The following is a 27,923-nucleotide window of genomic DNA, read 5'->3' on the forward strand; positions in this document are numbered from 1 at the left end:
CTCTGTCACCCTAACAGTAAAGAAGTTCCTCCTCACCTGGAGACGGAACTTCTTGTGTTTCAGCTTGTGGCCATTACCCCTYRTCCTRTCGCTGGCCACCAGTGAGAACAGCYTGTCCCCTTCCTCCCTGCATTCTCCCTTCCTGATCTTATACATATTAATCATATCCCCTCTGAGCCGTCTCTTCTCCAGAGAAAACAGGCCCAGCTCGCTCAGCCTCTCAAATCATCTTGTTTGTTTGCTTTTAATGAAGGCCAAACCACCTCAAAGCTCACACACACACACACACACACACCCCAAACCCCACCTCGGCAAGGTAATGTTTTCCAAGGTAGTGTTTTCCTTAGCTAACTCACTGCAAGGAAGTGCACACTATGAAAGGAAGCTGAAAGGGCCCTCTTCCTAAAGGCTTAGCTTAAATCAGATTAAGTAAATAAAATGTTTTCCTAATGAATTCTGTGATTGCCAACCACTGTTCACAAGACTAATTCAGGAGCMCGGGCCCTTTTTCAAGATCAGAAGATTAAAATTAGCAGACATCTAATCCAGGGGCCTTCTTAAAATTTAAACAATTAAGTTAATTCTGAAGCTCAATGCAGAAAAAATGCTGTAAAGCCTCAAAATGTTTTAGAAACGCGAATCCAAACAGAAACCACAAAGACTTTTTACAGTAACCAGTGTTTGTAGCTGTGAGCTAGTACTGGAAGGTGTATGACCAACATTATTTGGCATTTTGCATGTCTTTGTATTTGCCCCCCCCCCTTTTTTTTTTTAATTAAATGCTTGTAAATACTTAACTTGATCCTATTTTCCTCCTCCCCTTCCCATAMGGAGCTTCATTCCGGAGCGGGCAGCAGGGCAGCTCCCTGCCCGCGGGGTCGCTGCTGCCCCTTCCGCTGCTCCCTCCCCACAGGCCCCAGGAATGGCTCTGGGAGCCACAAACGCAGCCTGAACCTTCAAACTCCGGCCCGCTACAGCCCCACGTAAAGAATTAGATGGTGGGCACAGGAAGGCTGAATATTCCCTTCCCCACAGATCCTCCCACAAAGGCTGTTTGCTGTGGCCGAGTTCGAGACCTGCCATCGTGGAAAGGCCACAATGCCCAGACTTGGGCAGTTCAGGCACCTGGCAAGGCTGGCAGCGCAGCATTATCTAGTCAAGCTTCAGCTATTCACTATTCCAACTAATAACATTATTTTGCTTGAGAAAAATTAATACTGAAAAAAAGCCAAATGAAAATGTGTTCAATAGGAACATAAGCARTAAGTCAAATAAGATTCATCCTAACTTATGTTTTATCCTACCTGCCTTGTATCATAGAAGAATCTCTCAGGAGACACAAATGCACTTCGACAGCAAACAACAGATCTGAAGCTACCGGGAACCAAATAAAACCCGGCTACCCTRAGAGAATCGAAACACAATCAATAGCAAATGTATTTTGCTCTTCAAACCATTCATTTCTTCAGATGTATATAAAAGACATGGAAAATTCAAAAGATATTCTTCCTAGGAAGGAAGTTTCTTGGAACAATGTTAATTTTACCACCAAATTAACTCTTCCAAGAAAAAAGGAATATTTCAAGTTGAATTAATTTTCTTTTTCCATATAAAAGMCTGGCTGCCGGGCAACTCCATTACTGGGGCTGCAACAATCTCTGCCCTTGCATGACCCTCCGCTGCCCACCCCACCTGACTGCTTTGCACATCAGCTCGGGTATTTCCAACAGTGTTAATAACACATTGCACATTGATCCCCTCGTTYTGCTTGTGACCCAGCTCAGCTCGAGACTTGCACTGAATGCTGATTCAGTCCATGTGAATCCATAGATTGAAGTTCTGGGTCTTTTTGACAGTGAAAATAGACAGGAACATTCAATTTCAGTATGTCATTTTTAAAGATAAATGATGGCTTCAAAGTCACCTCAGAGACTTCTTAGTCATATGAAGTTCAGTGATGGACAATGAACACAAAATTCACTTTCAACCCAGAATAGCCTACACTTTTCCCTACAAAAAAAGAAAATCATTCTAAGTTCTTAATTTGCCAACAATGAGCCCCCCACACCGTGCCACAACGCAGAAGAGGCCAGGGGCAAGAGCAACAACAACACATCTACATCAGACTTTTATTATAAGTCTTCTGTGTTTAGTAATAGGTTGAATAATAAACATTGTATGCAACAATTTGGATTATGTGCATTTGCTGTCAGTATGCTAGATCAAGTTGTGCAGCTAACACATTGCTCTTCTTTTTGGTAATAATTCATTCTATTTGTGCATGGAAATACTTAAGGAAATCATTTTATACTAATAAAAATAACCGACTGGTTTATATGATACTGAACATAGTTGGCAAACAGATGCATGAGGGCCAAGGCAGCTTGGCTGCTAATTAGATGACCTCTTCCACCTCTTTCAGGAATCTAAAGCCATTTCAAGAATTATAGTAGAGATGACAATTAGTCTTAACCTTTAATTTTACCTCTTCCTCATGTCACACCTATAAATTACCTACAGAAACCTCTTATCTGCAATTAAGTCTGGGGGCAACGTTTTCCCTTGCCCTCGGAGCTGGCATTCCAACAAACCTCTATGCAAATTCAGCAGCCACCTCGAGCCTTCAAAACTTGGGAACTTTGGGAAGGTTTCCATTGTCTCCCCTTTCCCACCCCCTCCCATACTGCTCATGTGAAATATCCCTTGAGTATCTCTTGGCTAACAGCGAGAGACTGCCTGTTACTGAGCTGCATCTCATTTTTCTTACTCAAACTACTCCATTTTCCAGCTTGCAACTCCAGTGTCAAATGCAGTKTTTAACACAAACTACTGCTAGAATTCAAAATTCAGTTTAGTTGCTTTCACGGCCTCTCATATTTGGAGAGACTATATGAAGCACCACAGAAATGAATCCTATTTTTACTATARGGGTCAGTAAAACACATCATGAGTCCGAAACAGATCAGCAGAACGAAGACTACAACCCTGGTGAAAAAGACAGTCAGAGAAGATCTCCCTAGAGAAAACAAGAGGTCGTGTCAAAGCCAAAAAAAAAAAAAAATTATGCTTAGTTAATAAAAGAAAAAAAAAAGAAAAGAAAGAGCAGAAGCGCTATAGGAAGACAGCGTGTGCATCTCACCAAGACTTATGCAGAAAAATATCTCTAACTCTTGCTACAGAAACCCTACTGCTCTAAAATTATTTTCTATGGTTGTCATACATGCTGTGGGTTTGGTCTCTTCAGGAATATTATTACTTCGCTCACAAAAGCATCCTGGTACTTGCCAACAACACCAGAGCAAATCCCTGACACTTTTTTTACCAACTAGATTCCCCACACCTGTGCCAATTCAACCCATTCTCCCCAAGGTTTCTGTTCTGTAATATTCTCTAATGAAGTAACAAAGAACTTAATATCTCCACCATTTGGTTAGAGCCAAAGTCTTCAGTTGCTCCAGATGCCTATTTTTCCATTCTGCCACTCACACACAAGCTGTTGAGAAGCCACCGAACGACGACGGCAGCGTTGGGCAGATTCCAACGGTCTAAAACAGCTTAGCGTTTTCTCCAATTTAGGATGTTAAAGGTTGGAGGACAAAGTCACATTCTCAGYTGTCTTGCAGGAAGACAGAACTGTAAATTTAATCTTTTCATAGAGATACTTAATATGTAGTTTTTATTCAATTTTTAAGAGTTTTAAACTCATAACAAACAGAGGCACTAGATGTACACAATTAGTGGGATGCGACTGATGACGCTCAGAAATGCCTAATAAAAGCAGGCAACTGCCCATCAATAAACCTAAATCCTCCTCTATAGCTGAAAAACCTAAGACTACCCATAAAAAAGTGCAAACATAACTGGAAAAATCATAAAGTAAGGGTACTGTCCCCAAAGCCAAGCCATTAACATCTGCAGAGCTGCTTGAGCTTCATTCATATCCTTTACATGCTCCATTTTTTGATGTGTGTACCAGAAGGGTAATGGTTATTACTAACACCAACAGTTTTAATCCAATCCCAGGTAAGGCTTACAGAGCCAGCTGACTGAGAGCAGGTGAAAATTGTTACTAACTGAAACCAAGCTTGAATGGCAGGCCACCCAGAAACGTACCACAACTTACAATGGGTGTTACCAGACTCCTGATTTTCCAAGGTGAAAAGGAACTCTAGTATCTTGTCACATAAAACACTACAGATGAGCTCGCTCCTCTGGCAAAAGATCCTGGAACAGAAAGCCAAATATCTCCATCTTCTAAATCCTCAGTAATTTAATTACTTAGTTTCATCAATAGCTGCAGCTCATTTCATGCTAGTTCCTATTAGTGTCCACGAAACTGCTAAAACTGACCCTATGGAGCCATATGCAGGACTGCAAGCAACTGTGTTCTGCCCTGCCAGTCTGCAGCCCCAAACGAAACCCATCCCGAGAGCCACGTTTCCCTTTCAGGAAGCACCCAGATGTGGTAATTCCTCCTTGAACCAAAGTAGTCCAGCCTACACTCTTGGACACAAGCACGTCCTGCCTCTGTGTAGTTCAGATTAGCCTCAAGCAAAGGCAGGAGTTTCTTCTAGATGGAAATCCGAGTACTGTTTCGTGCTATTCAGTAAAGCTACTGCAAATCCAGCCCTGAATACAGATCATTTCTGGTAAGCAAGSTCATAAAGCTGCACTGTTAGCACTTAAGTTCAAGRGGAAAAAAATATATAAAAATAAATAAGGCAGCCTTTTATACCCAGCAAAAGCTACAGTCCAGACAAGGACATAAGAMGAGTCTAGTGGTGCTGTTCAATGAGACAGGGGGTGAAGTTCCACAGAACCTCCAGCTCAGCCTTTCCTAGGGCAGCACGAAGAAGTAAGGAAAATACTAGCAAGCCGGTCACTTGGGGAACCCAACAAAAACCAACCCCTGCCCCGTTCTTACATCTTTAGGTAACGCCTCCCTGTCTTCTCTGTGCAACAGATACCTAAGGTTTCAAGAAACCTACATAGAACTGGCCGTATTTCATTAGAAGAGTCTCATACAGTTCATCCAATTGCCTCTCACCTGACAGTCTCCCRAGGAGAGACAACCCTTGGCAAGACCACCTCACATTCATCACTACTGTACAAGTAAGAAGGCAACGTAAGTGGAACTTTAATTRTAAATGCCTTTCAATATAAAATATTACAGGCTAAATTCTCAGAATATCTAGGTTTAAATTTCCCCCAATAAAGCATGATATTCTTTAATATTAATGTAACTGAGTCAATTTATAAAAAGTTACGTATAAAAGGTTTTTCCTAATTTGTATTATTACCATTTTTAAACTTTCAATAATATTTCTCTTGAAGCAAAAAACAGATTGTGAACCACAACTGCTGAAAAGTGAACTAGAAAAGCAGCTTTTCATTTTTTGTGCAGCAGTTCAGTCAGAATCAGAAAAAGGAACGTGCCACCTAGTTCTGCTCCACAGACTTGCCTACATTTTAGATATTTTAGAAGTCTACCGTTTTATTAAATTGCCTTTCAAATCAAAAATCCTTGGCTTGAGACTAAAAAAGGCTTTCTGTGTCGAAACAGGCATGTACTACGTCAGMGCTGACTCCGGTCTGCTGATAGTATTCTTTTTTTCATAAGAAGATCTGTTGCAACTGAAGGACATGCAGGTAACAAGATAGTTCAGGTAACAAGATTAGTTAACAACACCGACTGAGCTGTAATTATTCTTAATTTGAAGAAGCTCATTAATGACACCAAGGAATAATTTAGGCTTTTTTTTTTCTTTTTCAGAAGAGGAAACAACTTTTATCTTCTTAGACACAGGTAATTAATCGACATTACTAAAATAGCCCTACCATTGACTATCCTGTAAGATTTAGACTAATTTTACAATAACTTAATTCACAAGTGTACAGGTAATCCTCTTAAATATGTTCTCTGTTAGTCTTGTGTTCTGATAAAACTTTCGGGATACAATAAGTGCTTTTCATTATTTAAGCTATCGAGTCCTTTCAGTTAGACACAAGTGAAAATGTAGGTATAGTGTAGAGGCTTTTATACATATCTGAAAATACTTCAGCAGGAACAAGCCTTTCAAAACTCCTATTCTTGTGGCAGGCACCAGCAGCTGCGAGCTGGAGCCTGGACAGCTTCCTATAGCTACCATGTTCTGTACCTCCCAGGACCAAGTCTTCTAAATTTCATCTCAAAAAGACAAATGATACAGATATAGACAAGTCAACTATGATACAGATGAAGACAAGTCAACTACCCTTTGCAGATGTAGCATTTAAACAGATAAAGAAAGACTTCTTTAGGCACAAATCTTCAGACAAGAGTGCAAAATTCCCTTGATAGACATTTTTCCTACTACGTTCCAYGGGACTTTTACCCCTCCACGTTTGAGGCTCATCTCTGTTCTCTTGCCTTGGAATTCTTTCTCTTGTTTTGGAATTTTTTTTTTGCTCACAGGGAATGGACAAAGAAAGAGGAGAGAGAAGCTTCCTAGCTGCTTTGCTAGCTTGTATTACACTTCTCCATGTAGCCCCCAGCTTCCAATGCCTTGAACAAAACAAAAAGAACAACAAAATAGTGTTTTCTTACTGTCATTAGCTGACTTATTTTCATGTCTAAGTCAAAGGCTTATGCTGCTTTTCACAGCACTAAAGGCAGCCCACATGTTATCTATATTAAAAACTGCTCAAAGCTGCAATTTCAAATTGAGTATGTTGCAGAAGCAACCAAACCAGAGCGGAAAAAAAAWTATAAATAAAGCAGCACTTATAAAAATTATCTAAAATTTATCTGAGTTGTTTAAAGATGCACTGCATCAGATACGTGCGAGTGATATTTCCTCAAAGATTAATACCAGTTTGCAGTAATTCTTCTGGCCCTCAGGCACCTAAATTTTTCTATCCTTCAAAGCAAAATCATTCTGCCCTTGAAAAAGAGAGAACTCCTCAGTCTGTTAGGTAAAAAGGTTTGTGCAATAAATTACTTCAAATAGGGAGTATTTGTCAAGCTTTATATAACATTCAAGGAAAATATTCTCCTCTTGCAAAATGCAGAGTCCCATAAATAAGCGAGCTAACTGTGCCTGCACTTGACGACCATCAATATGAACTGAATTCAATAATGAAAAGAAATTGCTCTGGAAGTAGYAAGATACACAAAGAAAGATGATACAGTCTAGAACTATGAAGGGACATGCACAGGGTTCCCCTACAAAGAGAATTAAAAGAGCTTGGTCTTTAGTTAGAAGTAACTCAAGCCATGTTTAAACCTTCAACAATTTCCCTTTGAATTTTATAAAATATGGTTTTTATTATTTTGCCTGCAGCATTCAATTACCTCATGTAATTAAATCAGTAACTTCCTAAGAGGAATAACTTTGTTCTCTCATGATGACTCCCTCCACCCCAGCCACCACTATCAATGAATAGCYACTGTGAAGAGATCCAAGACCATAAAGGGTCGCCAGTGCCAGAATAAGAAGGACAGAATTCAATTTCCGTGGGCGAGAAGGGAGAGGCCACATTTTGCTAATTCTTTAAGGGCAAAAAAACCCAGGATCATAAAAGTAGGTTTACAACAACTCCTGCACTCAAAACAAGGGGCTACAAATGCAAKAAAGGCACGAAAACTGGAATAGAAAAGTTTATTTTCTGCAGCACTCACTATTGAAAAAATACTAGCTGACAAGCAACCAAGATCATTTTCGTACATCTTGCGTTTCACACTGAGCCTCTTGGAAGGTGAGACCCTTGGTGTGCCCAAGTACATTCTACATATATCAAATATGAAGCACAATATTTTAAAAATTCTGTACTATTATTATATAACTAAGGATATTCTTCAATTCTGAGACAAAAGATTTTTCTCTACCACATAAGTATATATAAAATTTGCCTGTTCTATATATTCTGATATGGTAATTCTTCRCTGTATATTAAAATAGCTGTTGTGATATGTTGAATAGGCAAATTAAAATTAATATGATTCTACAGTTAATTCTAAAAATCAGTATTATTATACTGGTCAACAAGTAAGTATGAAGAAAGCTTCAAGTTTCAAAATGTTTTGATAGATCTGGATAGTCTTGAATGCAGATATCGAAGAATATCTAAGAATYAAAGATTAAGTATATCAAAGAATAAGTGTGATGAAATTTTGCAGCAAATACAAGTTTTAGAAAGAAATCACACATGTCCCTTGGAACTCTTTCACTGAAGTTCGCAGTTTACTCTTCTCGGGGTAATAACTGAAGAGCTGCACTCTGGCTGCCAGAATATTTTAACAAATAATGCGAATGGAGTTTATTTACCTGAACTTAGCAGACTCAATATATTGTACAGACAACACCTCAGTCTTTGCTGCACGGCCTGTTCATAGAATTAACTTCAAAGCCTAGTCACAGAAGCTGACACCAATGGCAAGCGAGTCAAGCCATGAGTCTGGCGCTCTCTCCCGCGGGGAAGCTGCAGCATCCGGGTGCGGCGGAACGGGGCTCGCACGGCGAAACTCAACCTGCCGGGCAGCCTGTTCGCACTGCCCGAAATAGGGAGCTTCTGGTAAGCAGAACTCGGGGTATTTTCACAAACAGGAACCCTCCTCACGGATACTTATGAAGGATTGGCAGTTGCTGTTATAAAAGTAAAAATAAACATCTGACCTCCGGAGGCTCCCCTGACTTYATCAGAAAGAGAGTTTCATAAAAGGACAGTAATTTTAGTTATGTATTATATGTACACAGGCTTGCTTTTTGCTTTAATCCTATGCCAGGTACTGAAGACCTCCCCCCGACACACACCTCCTTATTCCTTACCCTACAGAAAAATATTGAAAAGCCAATTTTTCAAATGTGAAAAGCCCGAGCCCTTACAGATTTGTAAGCAGTGAGCTCTGCACGGCCATGGTTCCACAGCGCAGCTATATGAAAGCATCAGACAGCAGCCGCAGCCTGGTGCACAAGGCAGATTTTAGAGGTAAAGGACCTGCACCCTGCGGGTTAACTCCCAGAAGACAAAATATAAACAACAGATCCACACTGTATTTCATTCTGAAATACAAAACCACTTTACAATTCCAATATATGTGCCAGCATCATAGTTTTGTTATTTGCCCGTATGTATTTTTCTCAGAATATCAATGTTGAGCACTTCTGTAATTAGAGCTGCTGTTAATAGGCCTTAACAACACTCTGTAAGCATGATGAGCTGTCATTTAATGACAGTTGCTTCACTTTATAAATTAAATCACAAGTATATTAAGACATTTTATTGGACAGAGTGTGTCAGGTAGTATATCAGAGACCAAAAAGTAGTAAAATGTTACAAATCTACATATATATAATGTAGATTATCTATATAACATGTAAAAGTTGTACACAACCTGATTGAAGAACACTTCTGTTTTCCTACTCTTTCTTCCTCTCCAGCACTCGAGCAACTTAAGACCTTTCACTAGCAAAACTTTATATTTCACTAAAGAGGGAACTTCTGTCTTTTGCAAAAGCATATTAAGTTTCAAAAAGACAGAACTGCATTGAATGCAGCCAATTACCAGACAAAAACAACTTTCAAGCATTCACATGTAAAACTTGAACACTCTAGTCGGGCAGAACCTTAAAAAATAAGCAGATGAGTCACCACCCTTATTTGGGCTGCTATTTTAAGAAATACTCGCTCATATAACTTGAATCTAATTTCAAGTCCGGGTCACTTACGTAACTTCTAAGTGAGTGGAAAAAAAGTGACCAGAAAGTCATCTAATATATCGAGGTGGAAATACAAGACAGCAAAACATTCTTGCTTGAAAGAGTTGGCACCCCATAACCTATCAAGAGAGATCATGTTAAAGCAATCGAGTTTGTTTCCTATGAGCACGCCAATGCTTGGAAGTAGTTGCATAAGATCAAAGATACAAATCTAACATTTTTGTTTATCCATCACAGGGGCAGACTCTCCTTTTATAAAACGGTATCTTTTGGTGTGAAAGTYGTCATCTTCCACTCTAGCTATGACAGGTATCTTTATTAGATTGAAGTTCAAGTGACTCGACCACGTGAGATTTGGTTCTAATTCTATTTCATTATTTCTGCTCACAGGCAGGCAGAGTAAGGTAATTTTTTTGCACAGTAAATGTAGATGGTTTATTTTCCTGAATTTGTTCTCACTTGTATTTTCTCTTGCATTCTGCTACTACTACTATCAAGGAAGGAAGGAAGGGAGAAGTAGATGGATAATTAACAACACCAGTACTTGGTGCCATGGAACTGGCACATTAGTGACTGACAGCTGGTTTGCTAACTGAAAGCACAACCACACTGCAACTATTCTGCTGAAGCAGCTGGTTCGCTTACTTCCAGTAAAGCTTCTTCTTTTGTAACGAGCACTGGGCAGTCAGTTTGCAGATATCAAACACACTTAGGAAAAACACATACAAATGAACTTTTACCTACCGTCTCCCCCAAATTTCAAAGCAATTCAAGGAAACGGGAAAAACCCTGCAAGTCTCCTCTTTACGTAGACAATGAGATGAGACGGCAGGGCTTTCCAAAACAGGACAAAAYCCAGCTCTCCGTGAGCGCACACTCTGCTTCTGACAGCTGAAGGGAGCTGTTTGTCTTGTCCCGAGGAGCTCATCTGTAAGCGTTAACTCATAAGCATAAGGGGCACAGGCCAACAGCAAGAAGTGTACTCACTTCTGCAACTGATAAATGCCACCGCTTGGCAATTTATTCTGCTTGTGAATGTGTCTAGAATCAGGTTCCCAATTGTTCTTATTTCTAGAAAAGAACGTCTAAAAGATCCGCTTGAGCTGCAGTACAAGGCGCACGGTAAAGCGCCCGGCAATCCCGGCTTCGGGCACGTGGGTACCCGCAGCAGCAACGGCAGCTCACGCAAGGCTCCAGAGCACACCCTGCACCACAAAGCCCACCGGCTGAATACGCCAGGCCAGCGCATAATACCAATCACCTCAGAGCAGTGAAAGGGCAAACCAAAGACTAGAAACGTACGGCATGAAAATAGCTTCTATCCAGCTAATTAGTTTGGTACATGTTCCAAACTAATGGTAGTATTATCTCATGAAATTATCAACTGTCAAGTGCTCTGTGCTCCAAAAATATGAGACAATGGATGTCTCAGAGGGAACAGACTTCTGCTTTTTTGCGTGTCCTATACTGGAACAAGARCTTTAAGACATCCTTACATCTTCTTACTCATCCACCCAATCTAAAACGTCTAAACACAGACTGTGCTAAGAGAAGACTCACCGCTAACTGGTCTAGTCAGTGTACGGGGCAGACATTACCTTCTATCTGAGCCATTCAGAACCATACTTTGTTGCAGACAGTTTTTCTTTTTTTTTTTACTTTTAGAAGAGGTAGTGACAAAAGCCCATTTTCACATGGGAGTAAAAATGTATTTTTCCATACAGAAAACCTGTCCGTGCCAACTACGACTCCCCACAGGAAAGGGTGAACTTTGAAGAACAGYAAAACTTTTTTTACAAAGTCTGAGAAGGAGGTGAACATGGATGGAGTCCTAACAGAAGCAGATGACCACCAACCATGGAGAATGTTCTCAGGTGAACCCAGGACGGGAAGTGCACACGCAGGCTGCAGGAACGTAGGTGCCTCCTACAGATAGCACCCACACAGGGCACCTGCAGGCTTAATTATTTGGAGGTATCCTCAGTGGGACCTACTAAACGGAAAGGTATCCAAAGAACGAGGGCTCCCACAGTCCCTCTAAATTCATTGGGTCCCACTGGTTTCTGTTCAGGCTAATGTGAAAGGGAGGGAAGGAAGGGGAAAAGGAGGAGGGCCTGGCTGGGACATGGGGCTGCAAGCCGAGATCCCAGGAAGCACATGCAGCCTTTTCCAGAAGCAACCTCCTCTTCTGGGTGCTTTTCAGCCAGGAGCTGTGAAGGGCCCATGGATGGGGGAACAGGCCCCTCCACAAGCAAATSGAGGCAACTTCTCTCGTTCCCACAACTGTAACTGCCTGCGAGCACGGCTAGTGCTAACACAACTGCACACATTAGAGGTTTTTCCACATAGCAAAGCCAATTTGCAAAACTTTTAAGGATGTATCAGTGCAAGGCTGTTAATGTCTTTCTTAAATATACATATGTTTACTACTAATAGCAAGGCATTATTTCTAGACCATTAAGTTTGGAGCCTAACTTACAAACTTGCTGAAGAATTGATGTCTGAATGTTTTAGCTCATAACACCCATGAACCAAATGAACCAAAACAGAATAAAAACTTACGCAACCTGATGAACTACCCCAGACCCAGAATTTTAATTCCTAAAAGAAAGAGACTGTGTTGATAAGCAGACATTCACCTATGGGTAGAACTGAAGAACGGTGCTAGACATAAAAATGCTATTTGTACTTTAAAAGCTATAGCTAGGTAGGAAAGAACTGAAACTATTATCCTTTTTAGGGGATTTAACACTTCTCATTTCAGATTAGCAGTTTGATAGTTCATCCTTTCTATMGTAAATTTGGAATCTTCCAAATGATAAAGAAGGCAGCATCTCCACYAAATCTTCTGCCCCAAAACAGCCTCTTTTCCACAATATAGCAGAATATATACAAGAAAAAAGAATACTATTAAAAGTCATAAGCAAAATCATGGAACTGAGACTGTTCACATATTGGCAACCATACGCTTGGCTTCAAACATACAGCATCAACACCCCACACAATTTGATATGACAACTAAAGCATGCTGGAATTTTAATACTCTATACTTTCAGTGTCTCATTCCGCCCTCAATTATAGAAAACTTGTATTTCAAAATCCTTTATAAAAATATCAAAAGTTCTCCTTGCCAATTTACAGTTTAAAACTCCATAAAAAACAAGACTCGTTTACATGTTAAATGTTCATGCARACGAAGAGGTAGAAGGAATTCGGAATGTAAATTAGAATGATTTAAAAAAGAAATTCTAACTCTTCATAAAACAAGCCTCATTTAGGACAACATCAGCCTGCTACTTCTACAGAATCCAGACCATAAACTTGTCACCATTTAGAACAGATCTTTATGCAGGTTAGCAATCTAAACAACCAAAACAGCTATAGGTAACAAAAGGGGATATGACATTACACGAAGTTTGAAACAGTCATTCAATAGAGAACTTTCTTTCATTTCTTTCATTCATTAGAGAAGTCTTTTTTTTTCTTTTTTTAACCAAGGAGGCATTGGCTTCCTATTTTAATTGCTATGTGCTACACATCTACCAGCAGAATATACTATGCAGCAGATCAGGTAAGGGGAAAAAAAAAAAAAAGGAGGGTCTAAAGAAAGAACCAAAAGAAGAAATAATTATGGTCACACATCTCAAATGGAAGTGGAGATTCAGGTACAAGTTCAGCAAGCAGTAACCAAAGGGAAAAAAAAACAGTCTAGAAAATGACACACACACACACACAAAAAAAAACCAAAACACAAAACCCAAACAGCAATGACTTCCAGAAGATACCATCATGCCAACTGGATGTTCGGGCAGGCTTATCCTGAAAGCAAAACTTCCCCTATTTATATGGACAAAGCACGTGTATTACAGCAGAGAGCAAGGAACAGTCTTAAYTACACTCCAGCTCTCCAGTAACTCCAAGGAAATGCACGAACGTGTGGCTTGTTTGTTCACTCCATACAGAGAAAATTCGTTGCTACAAATGCAACAAACKGCATGACTTGCAAAAAGCCCTTATTCTGGTAGTTCAGCAGAAGACACCTCTTAAGAACACCTGTAAGTTTCACCTTCAGTTGTGAAACATTTCACATAATCAGAAGTTATTTTATTACAAAATACTTTGTAACTGCTTGTTAGACTCCCAATCGTGCCATTATAGGGAGTGAAAATTTCCTTTCTTTAAGAAAGGCTGTTTAAGAAAAGCGTTGGCCACTCGGCCTGTAAATACTAATAGTAAAGCAGCACCTATTGACAAGAGTACTTCGGGGGCTGGCGGGGACACGGCCTTTTCCTTTGCATGAGGCAAGGCAAGCAGCCACGTGAAACCTTTGGAGCACTTACCTTCTTCTTGTCCCTCATTGAGCCCTTCCCTCGGACCATTATCTTGCATCCTGTTTCTGCCTCCAGCTGYTTAGCTGTTAGTCCTCTGGGTCCAAGGATTCTTCCAACAAAGTTAAACTAGAAAAAAAAAATATACTGCTATAAAATAAAAGTAAACAAAAATTAACTTAAAATCCAACATGGCTTATTTTCATCTCTAAAACATTACCAAGCATTTACCAGTGTAAAATGCTACACTAAATGCCTCAGCTGAAAAAGCGAGTCAAGTATCTATCTCAGACCAAATTCCAGCATTCAACCAGTACTGAATTGTTTAACATATGAATATTATGTTTCATTAACATGGGAAACTTTAAAATGAAGTTGTTTTGTTTCTTTTTCTTCCTTTCATTACTTACAATTACACATTAAGGGCAGATGACGTTTAGAATACAGAGCAGTATTCTGATGGCTACAGCGCAAACACTGGGTTTGAAATATACATAAATCCAGAAATGTTAGAGTAAATATGAACTCTAGCATACATATTAGAAGAAAAGAAATTGCACAGTAGAGATATAAGTYTGGTTATTTTATCATTACAACAAAGTTGTTGGCTTTCATTTCTACATCCAATCTGAACATCTTCTAAAAGAGATGATTTAGAAGTGAGYAGAAACTAAGTCATCATAACTGAAGTTCTTTAGGGAAAAAAAAAAAAAAAAAGGACGTTTCCCTGTGGCTAAGCTGCTCTGAAGGCAGATGCACTCCTAATCCACTTCWGCATTGCAAACTCAAAAAACTTGCAAAAGATGCATCATGCCGTCCGAATCAATGCCCAGAGAAGAAGAAAAGCTTAAAATTAAAGCTACTTGTGAATGCATACATAGACTGTGAATCACAGAAAATTAAGAATTAAGCAACATTCACTGAGACCTACAAAGCAGCTAGAAGTAAYAGAAGTTCTCTCTTGAATTACTATCAAATCCCTGTGTTTCTTCCACATTGTCTGCATAACATAAAAAATCAGAGCAGACTCATGCACAAAGCATCTAACTGGCCTTCCTCCCCATCTGCACTTCCCACTCAAAAATTCCATGTCTAACATCCCATTCCACTGMAAAGGCAGAGGGAGAACTCTGCGCACCTTGGAAGCTCTCCTTTTACCAGTACAAGATGCCCACAACCGCATTCTCCGTCTCCCAAGACRGACAGCAGCCTTCAAAGTTTTAATTATCTGCTGTGACATCACTTCATTATTTATACTGGATCACGTCATTATTGAAAGAGAATTAGTTCAAAYTGTAAGACATAAAAAGCTCAGACAGAGATGAAAATAAAACAACTCACAATTCCAAGAAAAGAGATGGAAAAAACTTTATTCTCTCAGGTTTGCAGTTTTATTCATATTGTCAGGGACACATTTAGAGTTGTGGCTTCTACTCAAGGAGCTGCTGATCTAACCACAACACATTGTTAGAAATTGAGCCTTTTTTTTTTTTCCAAGTTATTCCCAGAAGAATCTCTTCTTATAAAGAGCCCTTATAAATCGTTCAGAGATAACTCTTATCCCTCACAAGTCTCTTCTTTTCACACTGTCTATACTAATGCCTCCAATCTTCCTGCTCATTATGCTTTCCAAAACTCAGGGACCCTTCCTGTTCCTGCTCTTGGACACTCCAACTTACATGTCTAAAAGTGGGATGGCTGCACAAGGCAGTGCCCCACCTGAGACCTCAGCAAGGTCTGYTAAGTTCTTCTCATAACTTGCTCAGACCAATTATCTTACAAACCACACTCATATCAAGGCATTCCAGCTTTTTCCTCCCTTAAAAGGACACTTCATTCAATGCTCGTTAACCCTATGAACTCTTCTCCCATGCCTCTGCCTAACCCCTTTTGCCCTGTTTCATATTCATATGCAACGTTGCTGCCCTCAGCTCCTCCAGGTTTGTATTTATATGCAGCTATGATCTCCCCTCACTAACAGAGTCTGCGTTTGTCTAATGACCTTTGATTTTTGACTTGAGGCAGTAATCTACCAAGACCATTTTGAATCTTGATCATCTTGAGCAAGTTCTCTGGCATCTTCTAAGGGACCCAAGCCAAGGGAGACCTCTGCAGGACCCCACCTGAGGTGCAGCCCTAGCTAGTCTGTAGTCATCGGTGTCATTAGTACAGTTTAATCCAGTTTCTGTTACTTCAACAAGTGATTCCTAAATCTTCTGTACCAGTGAATCATCGTCAACATCCAGTTCCCCAGGCTGCGAGCTCAGAGGTCCAGCTGAAAACTCCACAAGAAACATTTGCAGTTCTCTTCTGAACAGGCCATGCKCAGACCAATGTCCTGCAGGCCACAATCCAGGAAACACAACGTGGACTGGCGGTCAGAGTCCAAAGATGTACCAGAAACCAACGGCAGCAGCAGCACTGACGGCTTCTCTCCTCAGGCGTCTTCTCAAAGGTGGTTACTGAAGCCTCGCTCACCTGCTCCGCTCACAGGCCATTTTTATTCCTTTCTCACCCTCTCTGTCCTGTGTTCTCACCAATTACCATCTTCTTCCTCCCCATAACTTCCCATACAAATCACACACCTTTGCTTAGGAATACTGTTTGTTCGACCACTATTAAGGAATCAAAGTCCGGAAGAATTATCTATAATTGAATCTAAGGTGATTGAACTGTATCACGCTCTGTACATACCCATATACATCAGAATGGAAGAACACATTAAAAAATAAAGCAGCCCTGTAACCACGTTAGGRTTAACAGCGCTCTACGCCAACAGCAGGCAAACCACAAACACCTAAACGCCTGGTTCTGCCTGGTCGGGTTTGCCCCTCCTTCCCTAGCAGRAGGACCTCTGAACTCAATGGGTGTTTGTCTGTCTAACCCTTTCATTTGTAGCATTTCATAATCATTTTCCTGTTTATTAGAAGAGTTGGATTAAGTTTATTTTTGTGTTCTTAGATCCTCCTACACAAGCTCAAAATTAGAACTCAATGAACAATCTCCAGAAGAAACAAATCTGATTCACAGAAAGCCAAGAACCCACCAGGAGTCCTCAGTTACTCTTAACCTCCGTGTGGCAAACTTTCTGCCAACTGCACCACGTTGCTACTGCGTTTTTGCCCATTTCTCTGCATCTCCATTCCCATTCCCTATGGACACTCCCAAAAGCTCTACGTCTATCCTGCCCAACACACTCTCCATGTCAGAAATCCCCTGACCAAAGCAGCCTGCATTGCCCCTGCCCACAGCTGGGGCCTGCCAAGCRGACCAGGCGCTTTAGAGCCTTTCTAGAGCCTCTATAGCCCAAACACGGAGAAGAAAGGGGGGGGGGGGGAGAATCAACCAGACTAAAGCCTCAAAGTTACTGACTTTTTACAAAACACTGCAGAGAAGCCTAGTTGTTTTGGTTATATATGTATACGGGAAACACAGCACTGAAGAAGTCGCATTCAAATTAAAACCATGAAGGATACAGAAAAGTCAGTAGTGATGCTTCACGTTCTTATAGTTTCTCTTGTATTCTGTGCCTTTTCTTGAAACCCCAAATTAAAGATAACAAAGACTAATCTACCCAACAATTTTCTTTTTTCTTCACCTTTATTGCTGGAGAATACCTCTTAAGAAGACTAATTTAAAATATAYAAATCTAGCAAAAGATAGAGCATGAGCACATGCATTTGGTTAAAAGTTATCTTATTCAATTAAAAACTAATTCATTCTATCCTCRTATTAGCAAATGTTTCAGTGATTTACTATACATTGAATTTGAAGAGCTAGTTAGTAATCGTTGGAAAGAAACCTAACTGAGCTMTTCTTAGAAATCTATTTCAATTTCAAACAAATTGAGAAGAGCTTGCAGCTTCCTCACACATAGTGCATGTTTGAGGATGCCATGTTTTATTCACACAGTAAACATGACAAAAAAATAAAATATCAGGAAGCTCTCGGTAGTTCCTCACAGTAGCAAAAATAAAAGATGCTCTGCTATCTGCACTTTAACTCACAATGCTTTAAGAAAAAATAACATATAAATACATCAAAAAATAATACATAAATACAACAAAATTCTAAAAAAGTCTTTAAAATCTAATACAGAACACCCTCTTTTTTAAAAAAAATACATAACACCCTCTTTTTTTTTTTTTATAAAAAAATGTGAGCACATTTGCATGAGCAACACTACCATTATTCTTAACTATTGATACAATTCAATTATTCTGGAGCATTTCTTGTCATGTATGAAGCAAAGCATGTGCTGGTGCATCTAACTGAAACAGCTTCACTTGTAAAACATCTAAACTGCAAACGCTGCAGCAGAAGATGTGGGCAACGTTACGCTGGAGAAGTGCTATGAATGGAAGGGACAGACCTTTGTACCAGTCAGAAGATGATGCTCTGAGCCCACCACAACTAGGAGATTTGGGGGCCTTTCCTCTCTTCTTTTCAAGGGCACATTTATTTATTTATGGCACTCCTAACACACCTCTTTCTCCATAAATATTTCTGCACTTATTTCTCTTTAAACTAGTTGTAGATAATCATAAAAATTATCAATGCCTGCTTTCACAAAAAAAATAAAGTTAGGCTATCTGACTTGAGAATAAAACCAGCGGAGATACTGAAAAAGAAAATACATCATATTAAATTGAGAARTTAATATCATACTTTCAATTAGGTAGTTTAGTGTTTAATAAAGCAAAAGCCTCCAGCATAACTCTGCAGAAAGCTTTGAGATTACTTTAAGCATCAGAAATTGAATCCCCACCAGTTTACAGAAGAGTAAAAATAATTTTTAAAATGGACRATTTAGTCTACCTTACACTGAAAATGCTTTTTAGTGGTAACATTTTCTTGAACCAGTTTATCTAACATAAGCAGTCTATGCAGTGACTACAACTTTATGACAAAACTTTATTTACAGTAGCAGCAGTAGCAATGTTCATTATATAGTATTACGTGTGTGCACATATACACACACTTTCAATAAAACAAACACATCTAAGAAATCTTATTAATTCAAAATTACCATGAATAATTTTTGCCACCAATATTAAGATACTGATAGGGTTTTATAGGCAACACAGCCTTTCAGTGTATATTACAGGCCTTTTTGGTCAGTGAATATATTGCGTTAAGCTACTGGCCAGTGTCTCATGCAATACAAAAGATATTAGTAGATTTTTTTAATATGTGTCAATTTAAAGAAACAAAGTCTCTTTTCTTTTGGATAGAAAATCCCTAATACATTTGATGCATTATTTTGTATTTCCAGTAATCCAACACCACGTCACGTTAGCAAACAGCTACACGCTTGTGTCCAAGAAAAGGAGCAGTGAGAATGCTACTAAATAAAAGTGCATCGTATACACAGCTTCTTTACTGACCCCGCACTAGRTTCACTGAAAATAAAGAACAAGCAGTTTCCATACACAGCTCTGACACTCACTCACAYGCAGCAAATGAAGCAGGAAAGGTAGCTCTAGAAACAAACCTGCACTAGCATGTATTTTGAGCATTAAAAAAATAGATTCCAGTGGAATTTGGCAACTGTTCTGCAGAGCTGATGAGCATTTACAGAGGGAGGAGGCTCAGAAAACAGATGGTGCTATCGCTGCCGAAATAGTAAACACAGATAACAGTAGCCACATATAGAAATCCATTTTTTTCCCCCACTATGAAAGCTAACTTAAGGTAGTTAAGGTCAAGAAACAACTTCACTACTGGCGTCAAAGTCTCTTCCAAGATTCCGCAATTCTTCCACAACTAGAAGTCAAGCCACAGACAGCAACACCTGAGAAACAGCCACTCCATCCCTTTATAGGGCCTGTTTTCTCCATGAAATCCACACCCGAAGTGCACCTGCAGGGAACAGCAGCACAACCTGCACAATCTGCTTACRCCAGATCTTCCCCGCAGATACATGTGGGGCGATCTGACACGCACGGTTCCAACACCATCATCAGAGCTAAACAAGCACGACTGCAGCWTATATACAATGAAGTCAACAGGAACTTAGAAATACCTTGTGATGGACTCTGATTTAGGGACAACACTGTGCCCAAGAAACTTAGGCACATAATGCAGCTCTTAAAAATGTTATTTCATAAAATACTTTTTTTTTTTTCCCCTCCACTGAAATATTTAAATTAAAGCCATTCAAGGTACTGGGGAACAGGACATGGCCTATGAAGCTTCCAAAGTGATCATGTGTCACATTCCCAACTAGGAACCTACCCAAAGGCTAAGCAATAAGCAAAATCAACCYGCTAACACCACGTCAAACACTTCTGAGATTACTTCAAGTATGAGAAATTTAATCCCCTACATCTAATAAAAGAGTGCTTGCAGCACAAAGAATATGCTCAAAATAGTTCAATTTATCTGAAAATGAGTCATCAGTGAGAATAGAGCAAAACTTTATCACCAATAAAAAAAGGTGACAAAAGGAGTTCTCTTAATGCAATAAACAACCCAGTGTTCTAATGTACTTAGGCTATTCCTTCTTTAATATTTAATTATCTACTTCAATTTCTTTTGGGGGGGGTGGGGAGGGTGGTAGGGTGGTGGGTTGCAAGTTAATACAGTTGTCATTTTACAACAAAGCCAGCCAGTAACTCACTTCATTACAGACGAAGACCTGATAAACACTTTGGGGTAACATGAGCTAAGTCAAGTTCAAAAACTTCTGCAAGTAAAATTGGTTAATGCAAAAGGCAGGGGATATGAGCAATATTAAAATGCATTACTAAAACGCACRTAGCACGAGGCCAGAGGAGGCACCCAGTGGTCTCTAAGTCTGAGGCATCACACACAAGTATCAGCATCCGAAGGAACATGGAAAGGACACGAGTAAGGGCAGCATTTTGGGCTCTCACCCAGAAACCTAATCTCTCGAGCACACTATGGTGGCCAGAGGGTCCTGGGGAGACAACTTAAATCCCAGCTCTGAGGAGCAAGGTACTTACAGCGCAGAAAGCCCTTTCTGTGTTGCTTTAGCCCCAGCTGCCGTCATCCAGGGAGCTAAGGGAGGCGGCCCCAGGGCCATTCCGAGGGGAAGGCAACGCTGCACTCCTGGTTAAGCCTCTKGCAGGAGCCTCCGCCCGGCACAACCCAGCAGGCAGGACAAAGCTGAGGACAGCATTTAGCAACTGCTGTTTCTTTRGAAAGACCTTGGTGAGGTTGAGACTGCACAGTCTACTGGTAAGCCATGTCCAATGCCCACTTAAAAAGTCACTTGGTCATCTTTTCTTCTAGCGCTTTAATCCTAAGGCTACAAAGACAACACGGTGCACAGGAACTCCGCGCTCTGCCCAGGAGGTTTGAGAACAGCAGCCCCTCCCGTGGGGGCAGCACCTGCGGCCCTGCCTTACGCATAGGGCATTTTAAACTAAAACCAGATTTTTTTTTTCATTTTTCTAAAAAACAACCTGTAGGCATCATTAAAACTCTACTAATTACAATAACAACRTAAGAAAATATTACATGTTCCAAAGGTAATCCTAAATCCTGCCCAACAAAACAGCGCTTTTTGCTAGTACCTCTATTCCTGCTACTTAGCAGAAGATGAACAAGCTTAGACTTAGCATGAAGGAGCAGCTGCAATTCCTATTTCAATTACAACAAGAAGTTTTCTTATGACCCATTCTTCTGTGATGTGCAATTTGCTACTTTTAAGATCAATGCATTGTCGCAATTTATGGAATCTATTTATAGTCAAACCCCAAAACTATGCAGGACAACGATTACAAAAATACTTGTAGGAAAAATCAAATACTGAAATCTATTTGCAACACGTCATGTAACCAAAAAAAAAAAAAAACTCAAATTACATTCAGAAAAATAGGTGAAAATATGTCAAAATAAGCCATGCTTCTATTTCTAAATATGAAACAGATTTGCACTTTTAATTGGGTGACAAATAYATTCCTTGCTAAATAATCTTCTTTATGAAGCAGGGTAACATGATTAAAGAATCAAGAGAGCAGAGCAGCACAGGAAAACAGAACTACCTTAAAAATAAATAAATAAATGGATAAAATCAAGGCATTGCATTAAAAAAATGCCAGCATCCTACAAGGTTAATTTTCCTGCTAGATCTGACCTCTCAATTACCAGCTTTACATTCGCTTCTGCCTGCGTGGACTAACATCCACYGGCGATCATTCCCAAAGCTCGGAATCTTTTTCTGATCACTGCAGCTGTAATCCAGACAAACCAGATTATCCGTGTGATTTCCATAAAATACAGACTATATTCAATAGGCATCCTAATGCTTAATGTGCTTTCTTTAAAAAAGTAAAAAATAAAAATGCATTTTCAAGTATAGCAGAGATTTACAATGAATAGCTAAATCCCCTAAATCCATATTATTCACCTCTAATAACCTCTGCGCCAAGAGATTTGAGAGCTTGTTTAACTGACAGGCAGCTTCACAAACCCCATGTAAATACAAAGAATCAGAGCTATAAAAACCAGGCTAGCTTTCCAGGTCAGTTTAATAAAATTAATACCTTTTTTTGTTTGTTTGTTTTTGTTTAATAAAAAAGATTTTGCTAGAGCCAAAGGCAGCTGGCTGGCAGTGATGGATACACACTGGAGCGTGAAAACTTCTTTCTCTGAAATCTTAACTTGCATTTTGAAGAGAAACTCTGAGTAAGCTGTCAAATAAACAGATCCGACGTGCTTTTCTTTTTTTTATTGAAATGTTAGCATAATAACTAGAAATATTTCCAAATGACACTACTATATAAATCTACTTATTTTTAGCACTTAAATTCTAATGCACAAGGGAAAGCCTCAGCAATAGCTAATACTATTTAAATAAACACATTAAAATATGTTAGAGCAGCCAGAATTTGTTGTTTTGTTTGATCTAGGAATTTGTCAGGRCCCAATAAAACTCTAAATATTTCAAATATTGTAATTCTTACACACACAAGCACACACATACAAAATCTATCATCAAAAAACACATTGTGTCATCTAGCATACCAACTTAATTCTGAATTCACATTTTCAACAAAAAATCCCAAGATAGAATTCTCTGAAAATCTATTACCCGTTCTTTGGGGCAGAAGATCCCACCTTTTTTTGCAGCGCAATAAATGCACCTGTTTCCCAGGCGAGGATGGGGAAATGAGATAAAATAAATAAAATAAAATAAAATAAAATAAAATAAAATAAAATAAAATAAAATAAAATAAAATAAAATAAAATAAAATAAAATAAAATAAAAAGTTCCTATATGTTAACACAAGGTATCATTAACCTCAGAGCATTGCTTTGCTCTGCCGGAACATAAATAGAACAGATGAATTATTTTTATTTTTTATTTCATTGCTAATTTTAAGGCCATTCTAATCAAGTATTAAATGAACTAATAATCTAAAACCTACATGACTAGTATTTTAATATTTTTGGATATTCAACTGCTTTCTACAAATTAACCCAAAATTCAATCACTGATGCCAAGAAATTTTGCATAATTATTATTTTAAAATTAAGGGACTACTAAGGGAACAGCGCATAGGATTAGACATAAAGGGTTCTTCTTCACAACTTTTATATTTTTTCCATATCCAAATTACAGTTCTATCATTTGCCTGTATAATATAGGCACTGGATATTTCACAGGTAGAATATTTCACTGCTTTCTAGCTGTAATCTTCATTTTTTTGTTGTTTTGAAAATGCATTAACAAACATGGTAAGATTTCCTTCTACATTTTATTAAATCCCAAGTTCCTGTTGAAGTAGTGCATTTAGGATAAACTAATTTGACAATTCATAAGTCCACAAGCATAGTTTCATTATCAGACTGCACAGGTGATACTCGTATTGACCTAAAAAAATTGAGGAGAATTTAAAACTGAGATCCAAGCACCATTGCATTAATTTAAAAGGCAATCAGCACACCATGAATAGTACCATGTGGTAACACAAGAGAAGATTTTCTAAGGACTCTATAGCTCCATATCCACAAATCCCTTTATACAGACGTATATGAAATAAGTAAATCTATGCAATACATCAAATTCCCAGAGCAAAGAGGCTCAAAAAATCTCCCTAATCTCTTTGATTCAAGGTCTGAAAAACCTATCTGGTGTTTCATCTGGCTACATAAGGTCAACCTGAACCTCCAAATGCCTACTCTAGTAATCCCTGGAAAGACAACGAGCACCCAGTAAGAGAGGAAGTTAGTGCAACATCACCTTAAARCAATAGGGAAATGTTCTGGTGCTACCACCACAACCAGAAGCAGCTGTTCATTATCCAGAAAAACAGGTCTTAACATTAAGATAACTCATCTGTTGTCACTCCAGTTTTCTAAAAAGCTGCTACTCAACTAAACAAACTCTACAAAAACTCTCAGAGGACTAAAGGAAGGAGAAATGTCTGCTCTTCCTAAAGCGGGGGAGATACTGGAGCTTCCTCACTTCCAGCTCCATAGCAGATGAAGCTGCCTGACAAGGAACCTGTCCACAGTGAAGAACAAACAATGGCATGGAAAGCTTTAGAAAAGAGCCTGCTCCAAGGAAAGCATTTAAGATGGTGACTAGTTCCTGCCTTATTAGTCTACTGCTTCTTCTTGCTGGAAAAGCTACAGACTGCTCACTCTCACTTGAGGAACTCAGCAGAAAACTGTCTCTCTGGTGCCCCATCACATTTCAGATAGGAMAGGGGGGAAGAGCGAGCCCTGCTCTTGTTCCCCAGTTGAGGAGGCAGTGGAAGAGGCCTCGCTCTTCACCTCGCTTGGCAACAGCTTGCAGGTCACCTTGGTATTCAAGAACTAAACACGTTCTTGATRAAAAAGAATAGAAAGTCAAGCAGCAAAAGCAACAATACAAACCAAGCAGGGTTCATCTTCTGATACTAAGAGTACTCGCTGCATGGAAAAGGAGTTACCATTATATTTCAAACGGGAAGTTTTAATGCAACTAAACAATGTTTTGAAACTTTGTCCTTCCTTTTGAAAAAGCATAATAAAATAATGCACCCTATTATGATACTTTCCTACATCACTGATTAATAAAGGAGAACTAAGAATTATATTGAGATTGCATCATGAGAGCATTTGTTGTCTTCTATTAGGAGAACACTTTTTAACCTTGCATATTAAACTGCAAGCTACTAATTATGTACCAAAATGCTTCCAAATTCACATTAAAGAGCAAGKCAACATCAAAAGAACATGATCTTTTAAAAACTCCTTGAATTATAGGCAACATACTGCAAYTCTTTTAAACCAACGTCCTTTGGGTGGCAAGGTTTCTCTGTTTTGCTTTCTCTCCTCTGAAGGAGCGATGGAAAACAGCAAAGTTTTAGACTCACCTCACATCCTATTTATATAAAATTAAGAATGTGTAACTGATAAAAGCCCTGTCTTTCCAGGCTCGCCCTTCCCCAGGCTTTAACCTTCCCTGTCATTAGGCTGAGTGATAAGCCACCAGCTGTTGCCCTGCTTCCCAGCGCTCCGATGCATTCTCTGCCTTTTTAAGGCTAGGGCACCCAAGCAGCAGAACCAGCAGCGCCTAAGCCAGCTGCTAGAATGTCACAAACCTATATATTTAGCTCCCATCCCCTTTATTGCCATCGCTCAGTGTCACCCACTTCATGTCCTTTTTGCCTCAGTCTCCTGACATTCCTCCCTGCACTGACAACACTGTTGGGAGACACAGGAACACACAGCAACAAAGCAGAGACCTTATCGGTTATCGGGGACAAAAAGCACGCCTTGCCAACTGCATTCAAGTTGGGGAAAAAAGGGATTTTTTTCTTCAACTCCTGATCAAATTTTCATTGTTTAGGAATTCTTTACTTCTTTACATAGATATTAACCTCAGTTCTTCAGTGAAAGAGCAATTTGTAAGTGTGTTTCATCAGCATGACGTTGTCATCATCTCATAAGACAGAAACCCTCACAGTACTGGGAAGCACCAAGAGGTTAATTGGCAAGAAAGCAACATGCAGCACTCACCCCATGGGAAGTTTCTTAAAGAAACCGCCCCATTTCCTTGGTTAGGTCTAAGCAAGGACCTGGAGTTCCCTCTGGGGAAGGCGGGTACATCGCAAACCCGTCAGATCGTMGTTACAACTGCTCCACATTCTAACAGAGTATTTAACTACTGAGGGAGCCTTTCAATATTTAGCTAAGTCGTCTTATTTTCAAAATAAGAATATGCCTACACGGACTGAAATGGTTGAACAACAGAATAGACAGAAATACAGGAGAATTTTCTTCTCAATTTTTCTACCCATGCTATCACTTCAAGTTACCAGCATTTCTCTGTTTCAACAAGAATAACTTTGTCCAAATGGTTAAAAATTAAAAATGTGGCATTCAGCATTTAGGCAACATATCCAATTTGAAATAATTTTTTTTAGTCTGTAAAGTTCTGTCATGAGACTGCCCTCCTGCACAGCAAGTTTCCAAACAGCAAGCMATTAAACTGCCTTCCACCAAGATGCCACCAAGCTCCTCGGAGTTCATCAATGGACGCAGGCAACCACGAACGCCCATCTCTCGCCGAGGGCGGCTGTGTTACAAGCAGAGCAGGACAGAGGCTCTCTCCCTAGGGCTTTTGAAAAACATTTCAGCGGCCTGGCCTTCTTCAGTGACTCACTTCCTCATCGCAGCTTTATCTAATTCGAAAAAGGGTAAATACTGGGCACATCTGAAGCTAACTAAACCCATGACTAGTTTCACAAGGGTTGAAGAATGAGTTGTTTGAATTTATTTTTTTTTCTCCTCTCCCTGAACTAACTGGTTACTTAGAGCATTATCTAAAGGGGCCGGGGGGAAGACACAGCCTCAGAAGATAAGGGTATACAAATAGATTAAAAGGACACAAAATGCGCAGAAAGACGAATTTTGTAATACCAGAGAGAAGAAATCCTGAACAAGTCACAGTACATCTCGTGGTTTTCTTTTCACTGAGTATTTGTAATAAGCTCCTCAGTCGGAGCCAAAATGCGTATGTTCACAACAGAAAAGGCACACACCTAACTTGCCTGTTCACACTGCATCTATTTGCATTATGTACTTGATCTTTGTTTTGTCAATGTTTCTATCAATGTTCATGCAAATTGTGCATGAGACTACAGAGTTACATTCACTTACAAGGGAAAACTGTCCTAAAGGTTAACCCTTTTCTTCACAGCACTACAAAAATCTTAGCAGGGTAGTTTCAATTTCATTTCAAATTTATATAAAATAATATCCCTCAAAAGAATTTTATGCTACATGATCTGTTCATGTAAAAACACTAATCTAATTACTGTCATATTTTGGAAATAATTGGATTTTAAATTGCCTTGAATTATCAACATAAGTGAGAAAGCTGTAGAGATAGACAAATTAACAATTTCATGGTTTTAAAATAGGAATCTCTGTTATCTTGAGAGGCCCATTTGCAATGATTTAAAGGCCAACAGTACCGTTTGGTAGTCTCCTCCTTTAAGTAGTCATAAAAACCTYTAAACGRTAATTGAAAGATTTGYTAATAGAAACTCTTTCAGGAAATCYGATCCTAGGAACAATCTCCAAACGCAGGCAGGCTTAGGGGAGAGAGGGAACAATCTCCTATCCCGTTCATCAAGATWAGGTGTTCAGAACAGTGACAAGACACCAGTAACGGCAGGACTAATGTTAGTCCAATTCTGTGCTGTACCTGGGAATCTCAACGTGTTTATCTAAAGATCTGACACGTTATGTGACGTGTAAATCAGGCTCCAAAACCTTATGGCAGGATCCAGCACTGTCCTCTAAGCATCCCATTTTACCTCATTAAACAAATGCTCCAGCAACAAGAGATCCTCAGGATATACAGTCTAACAACTACTCGCCATAATAATACCTTTTAATTAGATGCTACTACATGTGACACTACCCAAGG

At 39.4% G+C, this 27,923-nt stretch overlaps 1 protein-coding gene across 2 annotated transcripts in view; it reads right to left on the minus strand.

Annotated features, from left to right (window-relative positions):
• The window catches only part of QKI (QKI, KH domain containing RNA binding), a 137,039-nt gene that overhangs the window by 67,253 nt on the left and 41,863 nt on the right, over positions 1 to 27,923 (minus strand). For both annotated transcript variants that reach the window (XM_026044704.1, XM_026044705.1), the window contains exon 3: positions 14,039 to 14,155. In XM_026044704.1, coding sequence (XP_025900489.1) covers positions 14,039 to 14,155 — 117 coding nt within the window. The remainder of the gene's footprint in view (positions 1 to 14,038; positions 14,156 to 27,923) is intronic.

This window comes from Nothoprocta perdicaria, unplaced genomic scaffold, assembly GCF_003342845.1.
Source record: "Nothoprocta perdicaria isolate Ctin4 unplaced genomic scaffold, notPer1 scaffold_38, whole genome shotgun sequence".
In the NCBI taxonomy this organism is placed as follows: Eukaryota; Metazoa; Chordata; class Aves; order Tinamiformes; family Tinamidae; genus Nothoprocta; species Nothoprocta perdicaria.